General features: G+C 41.2%; 1 protein-coding gene across 1 annotated transcript in view; it reads left to right on the top strand.

Moving 5' to 3' along the window:
• LOC144497379 (nardilysin-like) overlaps positions 1–18061 on the top strand; it is an 85657-nt gene that overhangs the window by 65201 nt on the left and 2395 nt on the right. Inside the window, exons 24-30 of the mRNA XM_078218559.1 lie at positions 2011–2149; positions 2805–2852; positions 3710–3762; positions 5264–5347; positions 10373–10463; positions 12668–12784; positions 17894–17983. Coding sequence (XP_078074685.1) covers positions 2011–2149; positions 2805–2852; positions 3710–3762; positions 5264–5347; positions 10373–10463; positions 12668–12784; positions 17894–17983 — 622 coding nt within the window. The remainder of the gene's footprint in view (positions 1–2010; positions 2150–2804; positions 2853–3709; positions 3763–5263; positions 5348–10372; positions 10464–12667; positions 12785–17893; positions 17984–18061) is intronic.

The following is an 18061-nucleotide window of genomic DNA, read 5'->3' as shown; positions in this document are numbered from 1 at the left end:
GACCTGTGTGTGTGTGTGACCCCAGGTTCTTTCTCCCCTGCATACTCTTAGAATTGTGAAGTATATGTCACCTCTCTCTATCCCTCTGCAAAATGCATTACCTCTCACTTCTCAATATTCAATTCTATCAGCCTCGCTGTTTGTGATTGTGGTGAGGATGACACAGAGTCTATAGAGGGATATAGACAGACGGGTTAAAAGTTGGCAGGTGGAATATAATGTCGGAAAAGGTGAAGTTATGCATTTTGGTAGGAAGAATAAAAGAGCTGAATATTATTTAAATGAAGAAAATCTGCAGAAAACTTTAGTGCAGAAGGATTTTAGGGTCCTCATGCATAAATCACAAAAAGCGAGCATGCAGCTTCAGCAGGCAATAGGGAAAGAACGTTAGCCTTTACTTCAAAGGGATTGGAATATAAAAATAGGGAAGTCTTGCTAAAACTATACCAGGCACTAGTTGGCCACACCTTGAATACTGTGAACAGTTTTGGTCCCCTTATCTAAGGAAAGATATACTGGCGTTGGAGGCAGTGCAGGGAAGATTCATTAGGTTGATCCAGGGGATGGAGTAATTTTCTTGTGAGGAGAGGTTGAGTAGGTTGAGCCTGTACTCAAGAGTTTAGAAGAACGAGGTGTGGCGTTATTAAAACAAATAGGAGGTGATATTACCAGCTTGTCCCGCTGGTCGATTGGCATGGCGAGCTGTTAAGATTGGGCGAGAAGAAAAATCAGGTTTGTGTCTGGTTTTTCATCTTTCACAGTGATGCTGGCACTGATCTGCCTGTGAAATCGGCTTTGTGCCCTTTATTCAATATTCAGTACCTTTATTTTTAAATATAATTAGTGAGTCCTGGATGCTATCATCCAGACTCACTTGCACTTACCTGCTCACTGATCGAGGTCCTCAGTGTACTGGGAGATTGGGATGCCTCGAGCTCAGCAGCCGGCTTCCCAGTGAGAATAGGCTCTGCCCTGCCCCCTAGTGGTGCGAATCACACCTGGGCTTTTTTTTTTGCTAAGTACCAAATGATTGTGACTGAGATTTCACCCTAAAAGTCGGCAGGATTCTCTCCCATTTTCACACTCGTTCGGCACTTAGAATGTTTTTGGTAAAATTGCCCCCATAGGATTCTCAGGGGGCTTGCTGGGGTAGATGCTGAGAGATTGTTTCCCTTTGTGGGAGAGTCTAGGACCAGAGGGCATAATCTCCGAGTAAGGATTGCCCATTTAAGAGAGGGATGAGAAGGAATTTCTCCTCTGAGGGTAGTAAATCTGGAATTCTTTAGCGCAAAGGGCTTTAGAGACTGGGTCATTAATTATGTTCAAGTCTGATTTGTATGGATTTTTAATCAGTAAGAGAACCAAGGGTTACTGGGATAAAGGGGAAAGAGCTGAGGATTATATCAGATCAGTAATTATCTCATTCAAGAAGGAGCAGATTCAATGGGCCGAATGGCCAATTCTGCTCCAATGTCTAATGGTCACCTCCTGGTTTGGTGGTTTTTGCCAATATTTGAAATATTACTCTGTATTCAAGTATCCAAGTCATTTGTATACACCAAAAAAGCAGTGGTCCTAGTATTGACTCTTGCGGAATATGACTGTCTACCATTTTCCAGTCTAAAAATATTTTTAAACTAGTCTTTTGTGTGGTACTTTGTCAAACACTTCCTTAAAATTCATGTTGACACCATTCGTTGTATTGTCTTCATTGACCTTTGATACTAAAATTCAGTTTGATGAATCAAATGTGGATCTGCCTTTTACAAATCAGTGTTGACTCTCCTTAATTAATGAAATTTCTCCAAATGCCTGTTAGTACTTTATTTAAGTATTGTTTCTAAAATCTTACCACTGATGTTAAACTGGCTTGCCTCTAATTATTAGAGATGATTTATGTTTATGAATATATATTTGCTTACTTATCTCGTGCATCATTTAAAAAAAAAAATTGCAACTGATTACCGTGCTTTTATTCAATGAATAAGAAATATGTTAATTAAATAACAGAAAGCTGCAGTGCAAGCCACTGGCGAAGCCAGGACCTGTTCAGTTCAAGGTGGTGGAACTACCAAATAAACCACATGTGTGCAAAGTAAGATCTATGAACAAAACTGATGCAAATTCAGAGGTCACTGTTTATTACCAGGTGGGTCACTAATAGTAATCTATTGTTTTTCACTTCATTTTAGTTCTTTCAGCTCTTCAATGTGACTGACATGTACCTGTCGTGAATAACACTTTGATGATGAGTCATGTGTTTTTCCTTGAGGACATAATTAGCATTCATTCAGCACTTCCTCGTATAATCTGTCTCAGATATTTGAAAGCAGTATGTAATTACGCACTTCAACTAACTTTTATTGAATACCTTTTACAGTGTAATACTCATTTAAACGCAAGCAGTCATAACTGTAGCAGAGTCAAAAGGCTTTAAATATCATTAAATTTATGTGTCGATTACGTGCACTAGCATCCAAACTTCACACAATTTGTATTCAAAAGGTGACTGCAACACCAGTTGATGATCTTCACATTCTATGATGATTTTTCTCTATTTCTTTGTTACAATGGTAATTTTTTAGAGAATATTTTAATGTAAATTTCATTTTGACATTAGCTTCGTAAGATACTTTGCCATATGGAAAGTTGTCCACATAGCTGGATGATGTATTATGAATGAACTTCATTAAATACATAAATAGAAGCAGATGTCAACTTTAAGCACACTTGATTACATGAGCTGTTGCCCTTTCAGTTTAAAGTTCTGTTGCTTACCTTAATGTGGTCATTTTACTTTTCAGTCAGGTCCTCGGAGAGTAAAGGATTACGCACTCATGGAACTACTTATTGTAAGTGAGTTATACTAAGATGTGTCCATTTTTTTTTTGGTGGTTTTAGAATTTTAAATATATCAATTGTTGAAAGAATTACTGAGATTGCTAGTATGTTATCGCCAGTAGGTCTTTTCAATGTTAAATATTAGTGAAATTTCCTCATTATTTTCCCTCATCTTTATTATGATGTTATTTGCAAATCTAGGAGATTTTGCTTGTGTTACATTAGGTTTGTTAGAAATTACAGCAAATATGTAATTTGGTCTCTTGAGCCTCCACCATTCCTTGCTCTTCGTTTGGAACTGTCCATTTTAATACCATTTCAAGACCGTCCATACTTAGTACCAATCAGTTGCACTTCAGTCAATTCCTTTGTTAATGCTGACATACAATCCTGAATTCCCTCTGTAACGGCATTGTGGGTCAACCCACAGCACATGGACTGCAACAATTCAAGAAGGCAGCTCACTACCATCTTCTCAAGGGCAACTAGGGATGGGCAATAAATGCTGGCCAGCCAGCTACGTCTGCATCCCATGAACAAATTTTTTAAAAATACAATAATGCAAAGATTTGCAACTATTCAAGATGGAAATGTCCTGGAATTTACTAAGGGAACTAGAAATGGGCAGTAAGGGTGTCCTTGCCAGTGGCGGTTGCATCCCAACAACAACAAAACATAAATCAACACCAATTTGATACCCTCATTTCAGTCACATTTGTTGGAATAGAAGCTAAATTTTAAATCCAACCCAAATAAACATTTACCCATTACTTGTGTCATAATAGTAAAATAAATACAATGTAAGGGGACATAAAACAGCTTCAGAGGGTGTTTTTCTTTTGCTGAGGTTCTTCTGCTTGGATTTCAGATGCACATGGAAGAGCCTTGCTTTGATTTTCTAAGGACAAAAGAAACACTTGGGCAAGTATTTCTCTCCTCATGCCTAACAATATGCATAATATCTGGGTCTGTACCAGCCAAGTTATTTTTTCCAATTTATTGAGAAAATAATTTGAAAGAAGGCAGACCATGTTGCAGGACCCTGAAGACTAAAAAGAGTAATTGAGAAGTCTAGGCAAATTAGAAAATAAAGATTGTGATGCCAAACTTAGGGGTTTAAAGGGGAAAAATGGATAAAAGTAGTGTTTCACAGTTTTTAGAATGGGAAATTGGGTAATTGATTATTGATCCCAAAACATTGGGAATATAGGGGTACACAAATGTGTGGAATGGTGCAACCAGAGCTTGAACGACAAGAGAAGAATGTTGAGTGGAGCACTGAGACAGTAGTAAGGAGCCAGCTTCTTGCATCTAAGTTAACGTAGGTCCCAGCAGATTCTGAGGTGGTTGCTTGGAAAATCAGATGCAATTTTAAGGTGGGGTGGGCAGGTCCTTGGATAGGAAGCTTGCCCATGTTCCTATTAAGTGGCCACTTCAGGGTCTTTTCCTGCCCAGCCTTAATTATTAGGCTGGTTGGTGCCGGTTGGATCCTGATGCCAAATAGAAAAGGTTGACAATCTCAATCTCAGGTGGGAAATGTGTTCTCAATCTGAAAGGCCTTTCAGATTTAGGGCATCCTTGCTTTGAGGACCTGGGACGGCTCTGGACCTTTCCTGACCAGCCCCTGCCCCCCCCCCCCCCCCCCCCCCCCCCAAACCTGGGAATTTTCTACCCATCCATCCCCAAACTCCTTTTACTTAACTGAGGCGTGGTCCTGGGACTAAGACTCAGCCACGGCGCTGCAGTATATTTTCTGGCCACTGCGACACTGTCTGGATGGTCTGGAGTTGGCCAATCTGATTGACCAAAAGTTCTCCAAGGCGCGACTTCCATCCATGGGCAGATGGAATGGCAGCGGGCCTATCAGAGCCAGGGGGAACTCTCAGGGTGTTGGCAGCCTTGTGCTCACCATCCTGAAAATTCAGCCCATGAAGAATTTAAAACCTTTATGTATTCCTTATCTCTGCCTCTGCAAATCATTAGATACTAGTTCATTAGATTTGCTAATGATACTTAATGATTTGGAAAAGTTTTGAACAACTTTTGACAAGTTTGCTACTGGTTGAGAAAATTTGCAAATAAATTTCAGTTCCATTTGGTCTTTGAGCGCTGCTACTCATGCTCATAACACTACTGTATCTATCCTAATGTTTATATATCCCAGGTTCGTGACTTTATAGATTTCCAGGTGCAAGCAAGTCTCTTAAAGAATTGTACGCTTCTTGAATTAATTTCAGCTAAGGCTAATGTGGTGGGTTATTAAAACTGTGGCCTCTGCTTGTGCCCTGAAAGAAGTCTAACCTGTATCAAAATTACTCACCACCTTAAAAATAACTAGAACAAGCAACTTTTTAAATATATTTTGACTTTTTTATTATTTTAAAACACTAGCTGTCTTATACTTTTATGTCCTGCGCTTCAGATACCATGTGTATCCTTCCTGCCGTAATACCTCTGGAATCTTGGGATTTTCTATTACAGTGGAAACGCAGGCAACGAAGTTCAAGTGAGTTTATATTCTGTACCATCAGTATGTCTTTGGGTTACTTAAGATTATAGAAGTGGCCCGAGTTTGAATGTTAATTTTAGAGAAAGGCTATTCTAAATATGATGTAAAATGGAATCCCTCCCACACCACAGTTTTGAATTTGGAAGAACTGAAGGGCTTTTCGTTTTCAATCTTCTGCTCCCTGTCACTGTCTATTTAATTCCATCTAGCTTCTGTATTCCATTTTAATAATTGCACATTTTAATATTTTAGTAAAAGAAAATTGAAGCAGGCATGGAATAAAAGAAGGCAGCTGTTCCTGCTGGAATTGTTACCGAGCAAGTAGACATTGGGTTGGATTTATATAGGATATATGGGCATTTTTCTCTTGTCTATGCATTGTATTGGATAGGCAGTACGTTCTCTCACCTTTCCCTATATTACTCTTGCTCCAGTGTCTCTACAATTGTAGTAGGGCAGGGATTGTGTAGGAAATTTTAAGCATTGTCCTACCACTTCTGACTGTGTGGATAGTATAACTTCTCTTGGGAAAAATAATCTCAAGTAAATGCTTGATTTACTATGGTAAAAAGATATAATTGTGCAGTAGAGCACTTCTTCCAATTATTAACCCAGATTTGGCAACAAGTAGCCCCATGCTGGGTAGATTACATAGAAACATAGAAGATAGGAGCAAGAGGAGGTCATTCTTCCCTTCGAACCTGCTCCGCCATTCATCGTGATCATGGCTGATCGTCCAACTCAATAGCCTAATCCTGCTTTCTTCCCATAACCTTTGACCCCGTTTGCCCCAAGTGCTATATCTAGCCACCTCTTGAATACATTCAATGTTTTGGCATCAACTAACTTCCTGTGGTAATGAATTCCACGGGCTCACCACTCTTTGGGTGAAGAAATGTCTCCTCATCTCCATCCTAAATGGTCTACCCTGTATCCTCAGACTGTGCCCTCTGGTTCTGGACACCCCCACCATCAGGAACATCCTTCCTGCATCTACCCTGTCTAGTCCTGTTAGAATTTTATAAGTCTCTATGAGATCCCCCCCTCATTTGTTTGAATTCCAGCAAAAACAATTCTAACCTAGTCAATCTCTCCTCGTACATCGGTCCCACCATCCCCGGAATCAGCCTAGTAAACCTTTGCTGCACTCCCTCGAGCGAAAACATCCTTCCTCAGAAAAGGAGACCAAAACTGCGCACACTATTCTAGGTGTGGCCTCACCAAGGCCCTGTATAATTGCAACAACACATCCCTGCTCCTGTACTCGAAACATCTTGCAATGAAGGCAAGGTACCATTTACCATTTACCACCTCTACCACCTGCTACACCTGCAAGCTTACCTTCAGCGACTGGTGCAAAAGGTCCTGCTGCACAGTCCCCTCTCCTAATTTACAGTCATTCAGGTAATAATCTGCCGCCTTGTTTTTGCTTCCAAAATGAATAACCTCACATTTATCCAAATTATACTGCATCTGCCACTGATTTGTCCACTCACCCAACCTGTCCAGATCATGCTGAAGGATCTCTGCATCCTCATCACAGTTCACCCTCCCACCCAACCTGGTATCATCTGCACACTGAGATGTTACATTTTGTTTCCTTATCGAAATCATTAATATAAATTGTGATTAGCTGGGGTCCTAGCACCAATCCCTGTGGCACCCCACTAGTTGCTGCCTGCCAATTTGGAAAGGACCCATTAATTCCCACTGACGCAAATCTTTGTCTCGTTACTGGACGCAGGTGAGGTCCCAGAGGATTGGAGGATAGCTAATGTGGTCCCGTTATTTAAGAAGGGTAGGAAGGATAACCCGGGTAATTATAGGCCGGTGAGCTTGACGTCCGTGGTGGGGAAGTTGTTGGAGAAGATTCTTAGAGATAGGATGTATGCGCATTTAGAAAGGAATAAACTCATTAACGATAGTCAGCATGGTTTTGTGAGAGGGAGGTCATGCCTCACTAACCTGGTGGTGTTTTTTGAAGAAGTGACCAGAATGGTTGACGAAGGAAGGGCCGTGGATGTTGTCTATATGGACTTTAGTAAAGCGTTTGACAAAGTCCCTCATGGTAGGCTAGTGAAAAAGGTTGGATCTCATGGGATAAAGGGGGAGGTGGCTAGATGGGTGGAGAACTGGCTTGGTCATAGAAGACAGAGGGTGGTAGTGGAAGGGTCTTTTTCCGGCTGGAGGCCTGTGACTAGTGGTGTTCCGCAGGGCTCTGTATTGGGACCTCTGCTGTTTGTGATTTATATAAATGATCTGGAAGAAGGTGTAACTGGGGTGATCAGTAAGTTTGCGGACGACACAAAACTGGCAGGACTTGCAGATAGTGAGGAACATTGTCAGAGGCTACAGAAGGATATAGATAGGCTGGAAATTTGGGCAAAGAAATGGCAGATGGAGTTCAATCCTGATAAATGCGAAGTGATGCATTTTGGTGGGAATAATGTAGGGAGGAGCTACACGATAAATGGAAGAACCATAAAGGGTGTAGAGACGCAGAGGGACCTGGGTGTGCAAGTCCACAGATCTTTGAAGGTGACGTCACAGGTGGAGAAGGTGGTGAAGAAGGCATATGGCATGCTTGCCTTTATAGGACGGGGCATAGAGTATAAAAGTTGGGGTCTGATGTTGCAGATGTATAGAACGTTGGTTCGGCCGCATTTGGAATACTGCGTCCAGTTCTGGTCGCCACACTACCAGAAGGACGTGGAGGCTTTGGAGAGAGTACAGAGGAGGTTTACCAGGATGTTGCCTGGTATGGAGGGGCTTGGTTATGAGGAGAGATTGGGGAAACTGGGGTTGTTCTCCTTGGAAAGACGGAGGATGAGGGGAGACTTAATAGAGGTGTATAAAATTATGAAAGGCATAGATAGGGTGAACGGTGGGAAGCTTTTCCCCGGGTCGGTGGTGACGTTCATGAGGGGTCATAGGTTCAAGGTGAAGGGGGGGAGGTTTAACACAGATATCAGAAGGACATATTTCACACAGAGGGTCGTGGGGGCCTGGAATGTGTTGCCGGGCAAGGTGGTGGAGGCGGACACACTGGGAACATTTAAGACTTATCTAGACAGCTATATCAACGGAGTGGGAATGGAGGGATACAAAAGAGTGGTCTAGTTTGGACCAGGGAGCAGCGCGGGCTAATTGTTCTTTGTTTCTCTTTTCAAGGCTTCATTCTATGATCATCTTGCTGTTGCCAGTACAGAGCGAGACTGCGGATAGTTGGGAACCTGTCTCGGGGGCAGGGAATACAGATGGTGTTCGTAAAGCAGAAGTGGAAATGAATAGGGTTGGGAAGCATTTTCTGATCAGGGCCAGTGTGATCTCCTGGACTCGTTTCGATCGCCTCAGGGGGTCGGAGAGGAATTTCCCAGATTTTTTTTCCCCCATATTGGCCCTGGGGTTTTCACTCTGGGTTTTCGCCTCTCCCTGGAGATCACATGGTCTGGAATGGGGGGGTGGGGGTGAGTTAATAGGTTGTGATGAACAAAGCATCGTAGCTGTGAGGGACAGCTCGGTGGATAGGATATTAGGATGTAGATAGGCTGGAAAATTGGGCGGGGATCCTGGATTCAGGATTCAATCCTGGACCGGGGAGCGGCGCGGGCTTGGAGGGCCGAAGGGCCTGTTCCTGTGCTGTATTGTTCTTTGTTTATTTCCTCTCTGGCAACCAGTTTTCTATCCACGTCAATACACTTCCTCCAATCCCATGCGCTTTAATCTTGCATGATAATCTCTTATGCGGGACTTTGTCAAACACTTTATGAAAGTCCAAATATACCACATCGACTGACTCCCCCTTGTCAACTAATTACACCTTCAAAGAATTCCAACAAATTTGTCAAGCATGATTTCCCCTTCATAAATCCATGCTGACTCGGTCTGATCCTGCCACTTCTTTCTAAATGCTCTTCTATAAAGTCCTTGATAATGGATTTGAGAATTTTCTGCACTACCGATGTTAGGCTTAATGCTCTATAATTATCAGTTTTCTCTCTATCTCCCTTTTTGAATATTGGAGTGACATTAGCTGCCCTCCAATCTGCAGGGACTGTTCCAGAGTCTATAGAATCCTGGAAGATGACCACCAATGCACCCATTATTTCTAGAGCCACTTCCTTAGGTACTCTGGGATGTAGATTATCAAGCCCTGGGGATTTATCTGCCTTCAATCCCATCAATTTTCCCAGCACCATTTCTCTACTAATATTGACCTCCCTCAGTTCTTCCCTCTCACTAAATCTTGCATTCTCCAACATTTCTGGTATCTGATTAGTGTCCTCTTTTATGTGGACACCAATTACAACTCGATGCAAGCTAAAAATGCAATTTTACTGTATTCAGTAAAGCATTTGTACCCCACTTCAGAAGAGCATCCACTATGTCACCAACATGAACTTTTCCCAATCCCTGAAATCAAAGCTTATTTTAATATATTGTCAAAAAGATGTTATCGGTTTTATATTAAAATTTAAAGTGTAATACCTAATTTTACATTCAATGCAGTGCATGTTTAAAGCCTTGATTTATTTTTCAGATAGTCTAGCTTTTATTTTGCAATATCGAGATATAAAAATAATCATTATTACCTAGCTGAATCATTTTTACTTTTCATATGTAATGCATCCTGATATAGGTTATGTTTTGTATTATCTCCAATACTTGAGATCTTTGTAAATCAAAAAATAATTTGTATCAATGCTTAAAATAGCAGTGTAAATTTAAAGTGAAGGCCCAGCCTAATTCCAAAGTGAAGAGGTGTTGAGGGTTAGTCCCCACCATTTTGTGACACTGCATGGAGTGTCAAACGTCATTCACAATGCACTTTGGGTTTGTTGGACTCCTTGATAGTTTGTAAAATCACCTTGTGTTCATTCAAGTCATTTATTTTAAAGAGATTCCCTTTTCACTCTGAACAGTTACATTTAAATGGAATTTTATATTTTCATATAATGTATCCTAATTTTCCCAATACCATTGTGATTTCAGTTTATTAAATGCATTTAAAATCCTAAACAGCACTGAACTAGTAGACAAGAAAATTGAAGAATTTCTTAACGGCTTTTACATAAAGCTAACAACAATGAGCCAAGAGGCCTTCTCTACTCAGGTGAGGAATATTAACTATATTACAAAGAATTCAAAGAAAATGTTAAAGGGCCTTGAATGAATGCCAGTTTTTCTGCTTGGATCTCATCCATTCAATAGATCTTTTTAATTTAAAAAGAATGAATTAAACTGTTACAGAAATTACATTCAATGACATTGAATTTATCTGCAGTACACTGTTTTTCATCTGTGATAAAGACACCACATCTAATTCTGTGACACCCAGTTCTACCTCACCACAACTGCCTCTGTGTTGTCTAAGTGCTTGTCCCATGTCCAATCCTGCCTCAGACAAACATTCTTCCAATTATTGGGAAAAATCAAACAATTGTACCCATGCCACAAGTTTTGTTCCCTGACCAGCAATTCTGTCCCTTTTCGTTGGACTGTCTGAACCAGATTGTTCACAACTTTGCTTCCTATTTGACCCGGAGCTTCCAAGGCAAAGATTTTTTGCGTTGAGATTCCAATGCAAAGACTACCTGCCTCCATCTTTGATTTCATTGTCTCCACCTTTCCTTTAACCACTTTGCCATTAAAATCCTTATTTCGACTGTTATGTCGAGTATTTCCATGCTCTACTGCTGGCCTTCTATTGTCCAACCTCCGTGAACTTAAGCTCGTCCAAAGCTCTGCTACCATAACCTAACTTGTACCAAGTGACCTCTGTTTGCAGACCTACGTTGGCTTCTGGTTCACCAAAGCCTCAATTTTTAAATTCTCATTCTGGTATTCAAATCCTCCTATGGTCTTGCATCTATCTCTGTAGCCTTCTTCAGCTCTACCACCTTATGGGAATTCTCCATTGCTCCAACTATGGCCTCTTGTGCATGTACTAACCATAAGCTCTGAAATTTCCTCTCTATAACTCTTCGCCCTTCTTTGACATAGTGTCAAAATTTGTCTGCTTATGTGCCTTAGAATGTTTTGCTATGTTAAGGATGCTGATATGAATGCAAGTTGTTGATTCACTCAAATTTGAGTCGATCCTCCAGTGATGGCCTAATTTTTTAAATACTTCTCCTTTATTGGGTCACGTGAAGATCATTCTTTAGAACTATATTAGCAAAGACTTTTAAGTTAGTAGTATTAGCTTTATTTTATTTTTCATACGTTCTGAGTAAGTAAATCTGCCATCCTTACCTGATTATGCCTACATGTGATTCCAGATCCACAGAAATGTGATCGACTTTTAAATGGCCAAGCAAGCCACTCAGTTGAAGGGCAATTAAGGATGAGCAATAAATGCTGGCCCAGCCGAAATGCCTACATCCCATCAATGAATTTTTAAAAATAGTTTTATTAGAATTTGAAAGTAAGCCTGGGGACATCCGATATTATTGGAATTTAGCATTTGGTCATTGTTATTGAAACTGAAAATGCATTGGTGCACACTCTTAATGGTACAAATCTTACAAAAATTCCTCACCCCTTGACAATTGTTTAGTTTCCCGGATAGGGTGGTAACTGTCTGGCTTGAATTTGGCCTGCTTCTTGTGGACAGGACATAGCTGGGCAATATTCTGCATTGTCATGTTGATGCCTGCATTGCAACAGTTGAGCTAAGGACATGGCTAATTCTGGAACACAAGTTTTCAGTATTATAGACAGGGTCCATGTCCTTTGCTGTATCCAGTGCCTTCAACCATTTCTTAATATCATGAAGAGTGAATTAAATTGTCTGAAGACTGGCATCCATGAAGATTGGGATCTCAAGTGGAGACCAAGTTGAATCATCCACTTGGCACTTCTGGCTGAAAATGCCTTGGCTGTGTTGTTTGCACTAATCTGTTGAGTTCTTCATCATTTGAGGATGGGGATTGCAGCCTCCTTCTGTGGTTAGTTGTTTAATTGGTCCACCAGCATTCATGCCTGGATGTTGGAGAATTGCAGAGATTTGATCTGATCTGTTGGTTCTGGGAATGCATGTGCTAACTTTAGAGTTCGACGATTTATTAGGGAAGGATAGAGAGCTTTTAGAAAACACTAGTCATAATTCATAATAGATGCTGATTATAATGCCCTACAAGTCAAATGTTCAAGCTGTAATATAGTCCAGTGGTTTTCCTTACCTTGTTTCCCTTTGTGTTGAGGGCAACACGATTTGGCGAGTACAATATATGAAGATTGGTTTTGGGCATCCTGTGTTCAAAATTAAACATTTCATGACCACAAATTGACACTAATTTTTTTCTATTTTAATAGGTTACAGCATTAATCAAGCTTAAACTGTGTGAAGATACGCATTTAGGAGAAGAAGTCGACAGAAACTGGGATGAAGTGTTTACACAGCAATATCTCTTTGACAGGCTTATCCATGAGGTATTTAATTAAAATATTAAGTAAGCCAATTAAGTGTACTTAACTAGACAGAATTATATTCCAAATGATTTCGAGTGCATTAAAGTGCGAATGGGGGCACCTGAGAGCAGATTTCCAAGTCGGACCTGAATTGCGCCCAGATTCAGCACTTGGAATCAAAATGGTGAAATCAGGCCCATTGTCTTCAGAGTACACTACACCACCATGTTTAACTGGTTCACCTCCACTTACACAATTTAGAAATGGAAAGGCAGCACTTTTTATTATTGCTTATTAGATTTTAATTCTGGAAAAGAAATAATAGGATAAGTGCTAGAGAATGCTTTAAAGTTCCCTTTTTTGTGCTTTTTATCCATTGTTGGGTGTTTTCCATTTAACTGGTGATGTTTTGCTCCATATTTATTGCACTACCCTACTGGCCATACTTTTAAACACTGTCCCTCTGAAGCCACCACAGTGGCTTTGATTTGATTTGATTTATTATTGTCACATGTATTAGCATTCGGTGAAAAGTATTGTTTCTTGCGCACTATACAGACAAAGCATACTGTTCATAAAGAAGGAAATGAGAGAGTACAGAATGTAATGTTACAGTTACAGCTGGGTCATGGAATCCCGACAGTACAGAAGGAGGCCATTCGGCCCATCGAGTCTGCATTAACCACAATCCCACCAGGCTCTAGTCCCATAACCCCACATATTTATCCTGCTAATCCCCTGACACTAGGGTCAATTTAGCATGGCCAATCAACCTAACCCACACATCTTTGGACTGTGGGAGGAAACCGGAGCACCCGGAGGAAACCCACACAGGCATGGGGAGAATGTGCAAATTCTGCACAGGCAGTGACTCGAGGCTGGAATTGAACCCGGGTACCTGGCACTGTGAGGTAGCAGTGCTAACTACTGTGCCATCGTGGCCACTCACAAAGTGAAATCATACAGATTTCCCTCGCCCTACATGAGAAAGCTTAATGAATGTTTCTGCCTGGTTTGTAGAGAAAGATCAACTTAATGCAAGGTAGGTCCATTCAAAAGTCTGATGGCAGCAGGGAAGAAGCTGTTCTTGTGTCGGTTGGCACGTGACCACAGACTTTTTTATCCTTTCCTGAAGGAAGGAGGCGGAAGAGAGATTGACTGGGTGCATGGGGTCCTTAATTATGCTAGCTGCTTTGCCGAGGCAGTGGGAAGTGTAGACAGAGTCAGTGGGTGAGAGGCTGGTTTGCATGATGGATTGGGCTACATTCACTACCTTTTGTAGTTCCTTGCGGTCTTGGGCAGAGCAGGAGCCATACCAAGGCTGTGATACAATCAGAAAGAATGCTTTCTATGGTGTATCTTTAAAAGTTGGTGAGAATTGTAGCTGACATGCCAAATTTCCTTAGTCTTCTGAGAAAGTAGAGGCGTTGGTGGGCTTTCTTAACTATTGTGTTGGCATGGAGGGGGACCTGGATAGGTTGTTGGTGATCTGGACACCTAAAAACTTGAAGTTCTCGACCCTTTCTACTTCATCCCTGTTGATGTAGACAGAGGCATGTTCTCCTCTACGCTTCCTGAAGTCGATGACAATCTCCTTCGTTTTGTTGACATTGTGGGAGAGATTTTTGTTGCTGCACCAGTTCACCAGATTCTTTATCTCATTCCTGTGCTCTGTCTCGTCATTGTTTGAGATCTGACCCACTACAGTGGTGTCGTCAGCAAACTTGAAAATCGAGTTGGAGGGGAATTTGGCCACACAGTCATAGGTTTAAAAGGAGTATAGTAGGGGGCTGAGAACACAGCCTTTTTGGCACCGGTGTTGAGGATCATCATGGAGGAGGTGTTGTTGCTTACTGATTGTGGTCTGTGGGTTAGGAAGTTCAGGATCCAGTTGCAGATAGAGGAGCCGAGGCCCAGGCCACGGGGTTTGGAGATGAGTTTTGTAGGAATAATGGTTTTGAAGGCTGAACTGTAGTCAATAGGAGTCTGACATAGGTGTCTTTGTTATCTAGGTGTTCCAGGGCAGTTTGGCCTTTATCACCAAAACACATTGCCCCTAATTCTCTGACATTTTCTCCTACTTGATGCATCCTGCCTTGTTTCATCACTCTCACATCTGCTTTAAATTCCTTATTTTCAACTTGATATCCTGTGTTCCTGCCCATAACATTTGCCCTCGGGCCTCCACAGAACAAAACCTGATCCTTAATGATCTCACAAACCTCCTCAACCTCATCCTTCATGTAAACTTCTCTCCCAAAATCTACCTATTCTCAACTGTCTCAATCACATAAAAAGCCTAACCACTTCCTTGTGCCTCTCTCAATCCTCATTCTCCTAACCCCCTTCTAACCCAGCTTCATTTTGTGTACACTTCTCGGGTGGGGGTTAGTGGGGTGGGTGGATTCTTTCCCGAGTTGACTTAAAACTGCACTTTTAAGCTCCTAATTGTCCAGCCTTTGATCCTCCCATTTGTCATAATACTGTAGATCTGTTCAGCTTTTCATTCACCATCTGCTTTTGATAACCTAGTCCTGAGTGCAAACTATTCTCCTACTCGGATCATTTCATTTCTCTACCTATGTCCTTGGAGTACAGGCTTGATCAAGTGCATCTGCCGTACAAATCTTAACCATACACCATCATAGAAAAGAAGCAGGAATAGGCCCTTTGAGCCTGTTCCGCCATTCATTTTGCTCATGGCTGATCATCAAAATCAATATCCTGATTTCGCCTTTTCCCCTTCCCCATATCCTTTGATCCCTTTAGCCCCAAGAGCTATATCTAATTTCCTCTTGAACTCGCACAGTGTTTCTGTGGTAGTGGACCTGGCTTGGCTTGATTATAGTCAAACACTATCAAAGCTCATCTGTCAAAACCACCCATTATTCTAGGATTATTCTGGACAGCAACAATAATCCTTAATTTCTTTTCTCCATTATCATGTGTCTTTAAATCCTAGCACTACTGGATGGCCTGGCAGAGCAAAAGTACAATCCCTTTATATTTTTACACTATTCTACTTTTATTGCAGCACTTTTTGTCTTATTGCACATAAACACTATTGTTTCATAAATTTATCCACAGTATTCCTTGTATGTTAGCAGCATACTTTATTATGTTGCATTCAATATATGTTCACTCCTGTGATACCTTACTCCGATACAAATTATTTTACACATTTTGGATAGCTATAAAATAATTTTCCTCAATCAATGAGCTGCAACAAATCTCAGTCTTTTCACGGCACTGTCCAAGTCATGTCTCAAAAATCATGCTGCACTTCTGTAGTGGCCTGCAAATGTGATTCTTGGATATCCTGGTAATAAGCAAGGACATGATCCCTTGAGTTATGCAAGCTGATATCGCAAAGGTTGGAGACTCATATATGGTATGTGAAATTAGGAGATGTCTTTGTTCCTCGCCTGGTTATTGAAAGTGTTATGGTCCTGGACCAGACTCCAGAGTTTTTGGGTTAAGGCCTAGTTACTTTTGTTTAAAGTTGACAAAGCTTGAGATCCAAGACACTTGCTAAAAGAATAAGGCCACAAGATTCCACATGTTTTGAACAGAAAAAACAAACCTTATGATACAAGATCATAAGGAATTTACAATATCCATCAAATGTGGTTGAACACACCACACTGCTCACCAAATAGTCAACACAACTAAGACAGTTAGCAACCCACTCAGATGTCAGTAACCACCGAGTTAATCAAAACTCGCTTTAGAATTCTCTTCAAAGATTGCTCCAACTTGGACAGCCTCAACAATTGCCCACCTCGCAAAGTTTCAGTCCTGTCTCCCAAGACTCCATCCCCTGGATTCCCAAGTCTGTACCTCAACACCAACTTGCAAGTAGACCTTCAGCTCTTTGGCCACAACAGTAAATCATTCCTGCTGCAAGATGTTAGTTTTGCCTCAACGGCCCACAGCATGGAATCATCAATCTTCTGCCACCTTCTCAGACCTCCAGGGCTACTCCTGAATCCTACTTGAAGATTCCTACCAGTAGTGTCCTCCTCCCAATGGCTCCCTCCCTGTTTCTCTCTCTGGGACCTCTTCCCTTCACTCTGGGTTCCGTCTCCCTTTTCTGGGACTCTTCTCTGACTAAAATAAAAGTGACTACTTCTGAACTGCTGTTCACTAACCCTTGAATTGATCTGGGTGACCAATAAAAGCACTCCGAGAGTTCCCTCGCTTGTTACTAAGCAGGAACAAATGTCATAAGTATTAGAATATCTGGTGCTTTACATGTTATGATCTCCACAGGCTGCAAGCTTATGTAGCACACATGAACACAAGTAGGTTTATCACAAAGGGTACTGGATAGAATCCCTACAGGCAGCAAACCATTCAGCCCATCGAGTCTGCACTGACTCTCTCCGCCAGCATCTTACTCGGGTCCTAGCCCTGTAACCTCATATATTTACCCTGCTAATGTCTCTAACCTACACATCTTGAGGCAATTCGGCATAGGCAATTCGGCATGGCCAATTCACCTAGCTTGCACATCTTTGAATTGTGGGAGGAAACTGGAGCACCTGGAGGGAACCCATGCAGACACGGGGAGAACATGCACACTCCACAAGGCTGGAATCACACCTGGGTCCCTGGCGCTAAGGCAGCAGTACTAACCACTACCACCATGCTGAGTTGTACTACTTTGCTTCTTGATGGCTGCAAACAAAATACTTAAGTATTGTTGCTATTGTAAAACAGGAAATTCAGCCAGTTTGCATAGTTCTTTCTGTATATTTCGATACAATATCCAAATTCCATTATTTTTAAACTACCCAATTTTTGCATATCTGAACTGTGGTCATCTGGGAAGCCTCTCTCCTCAAATCTTTTCCGCTACTATTCAATAATTGGTCCCTAAGGTATGTGAGAAAATGCAGACCTACGTACATCATCCAATGTGTGATGGAGCACTACCACTTCGGTAATACAATAATTTTGGAAGAAATTGCAGACTGCAGGCAAGCGTGGAGAAAATGTTCTTAGTTTGATTTTTTTTGTTTTGGTGAATATTGATTCAGAATAGTCCTGTTATGATTGTATTAAAAAGAGCATCGAGTGTTTTGCTACCCTGATTTTATCCCACCTGATATCATCTTGTTCTAACAGATTCAAGCTCTTAAGTCATTTACCAAAGCAGACTTGATCGATTGGTTCCAAGCCCATCAAGGACACAAGAGTAAAAAACTTAGTATTCACGTAAGTGCAGTACACCCATTAGATTTGATCTTAAATTTAAATGATCTCAGATGTATAATACTTCATGTGTCGGAGACA

The sequence above is a fragment of the Mustelus asterias genome, chromosome 8 (assembly GCF_964213995.1).
Source record: "Mustelus asterias chromosome 8, sMusAst1.hap1.1, whole genome shotgun sequence".
Classification (NCBI taxonomy): Eukaryota; Metazoa; Chordata; class Chondrichthyes; order Carcharhiniformes; family Triakidae; genus Mustelus; species Mustelus asterias.
This window is presented reverse-complemented; position numbering and strand designations above follow the sequence as displayed.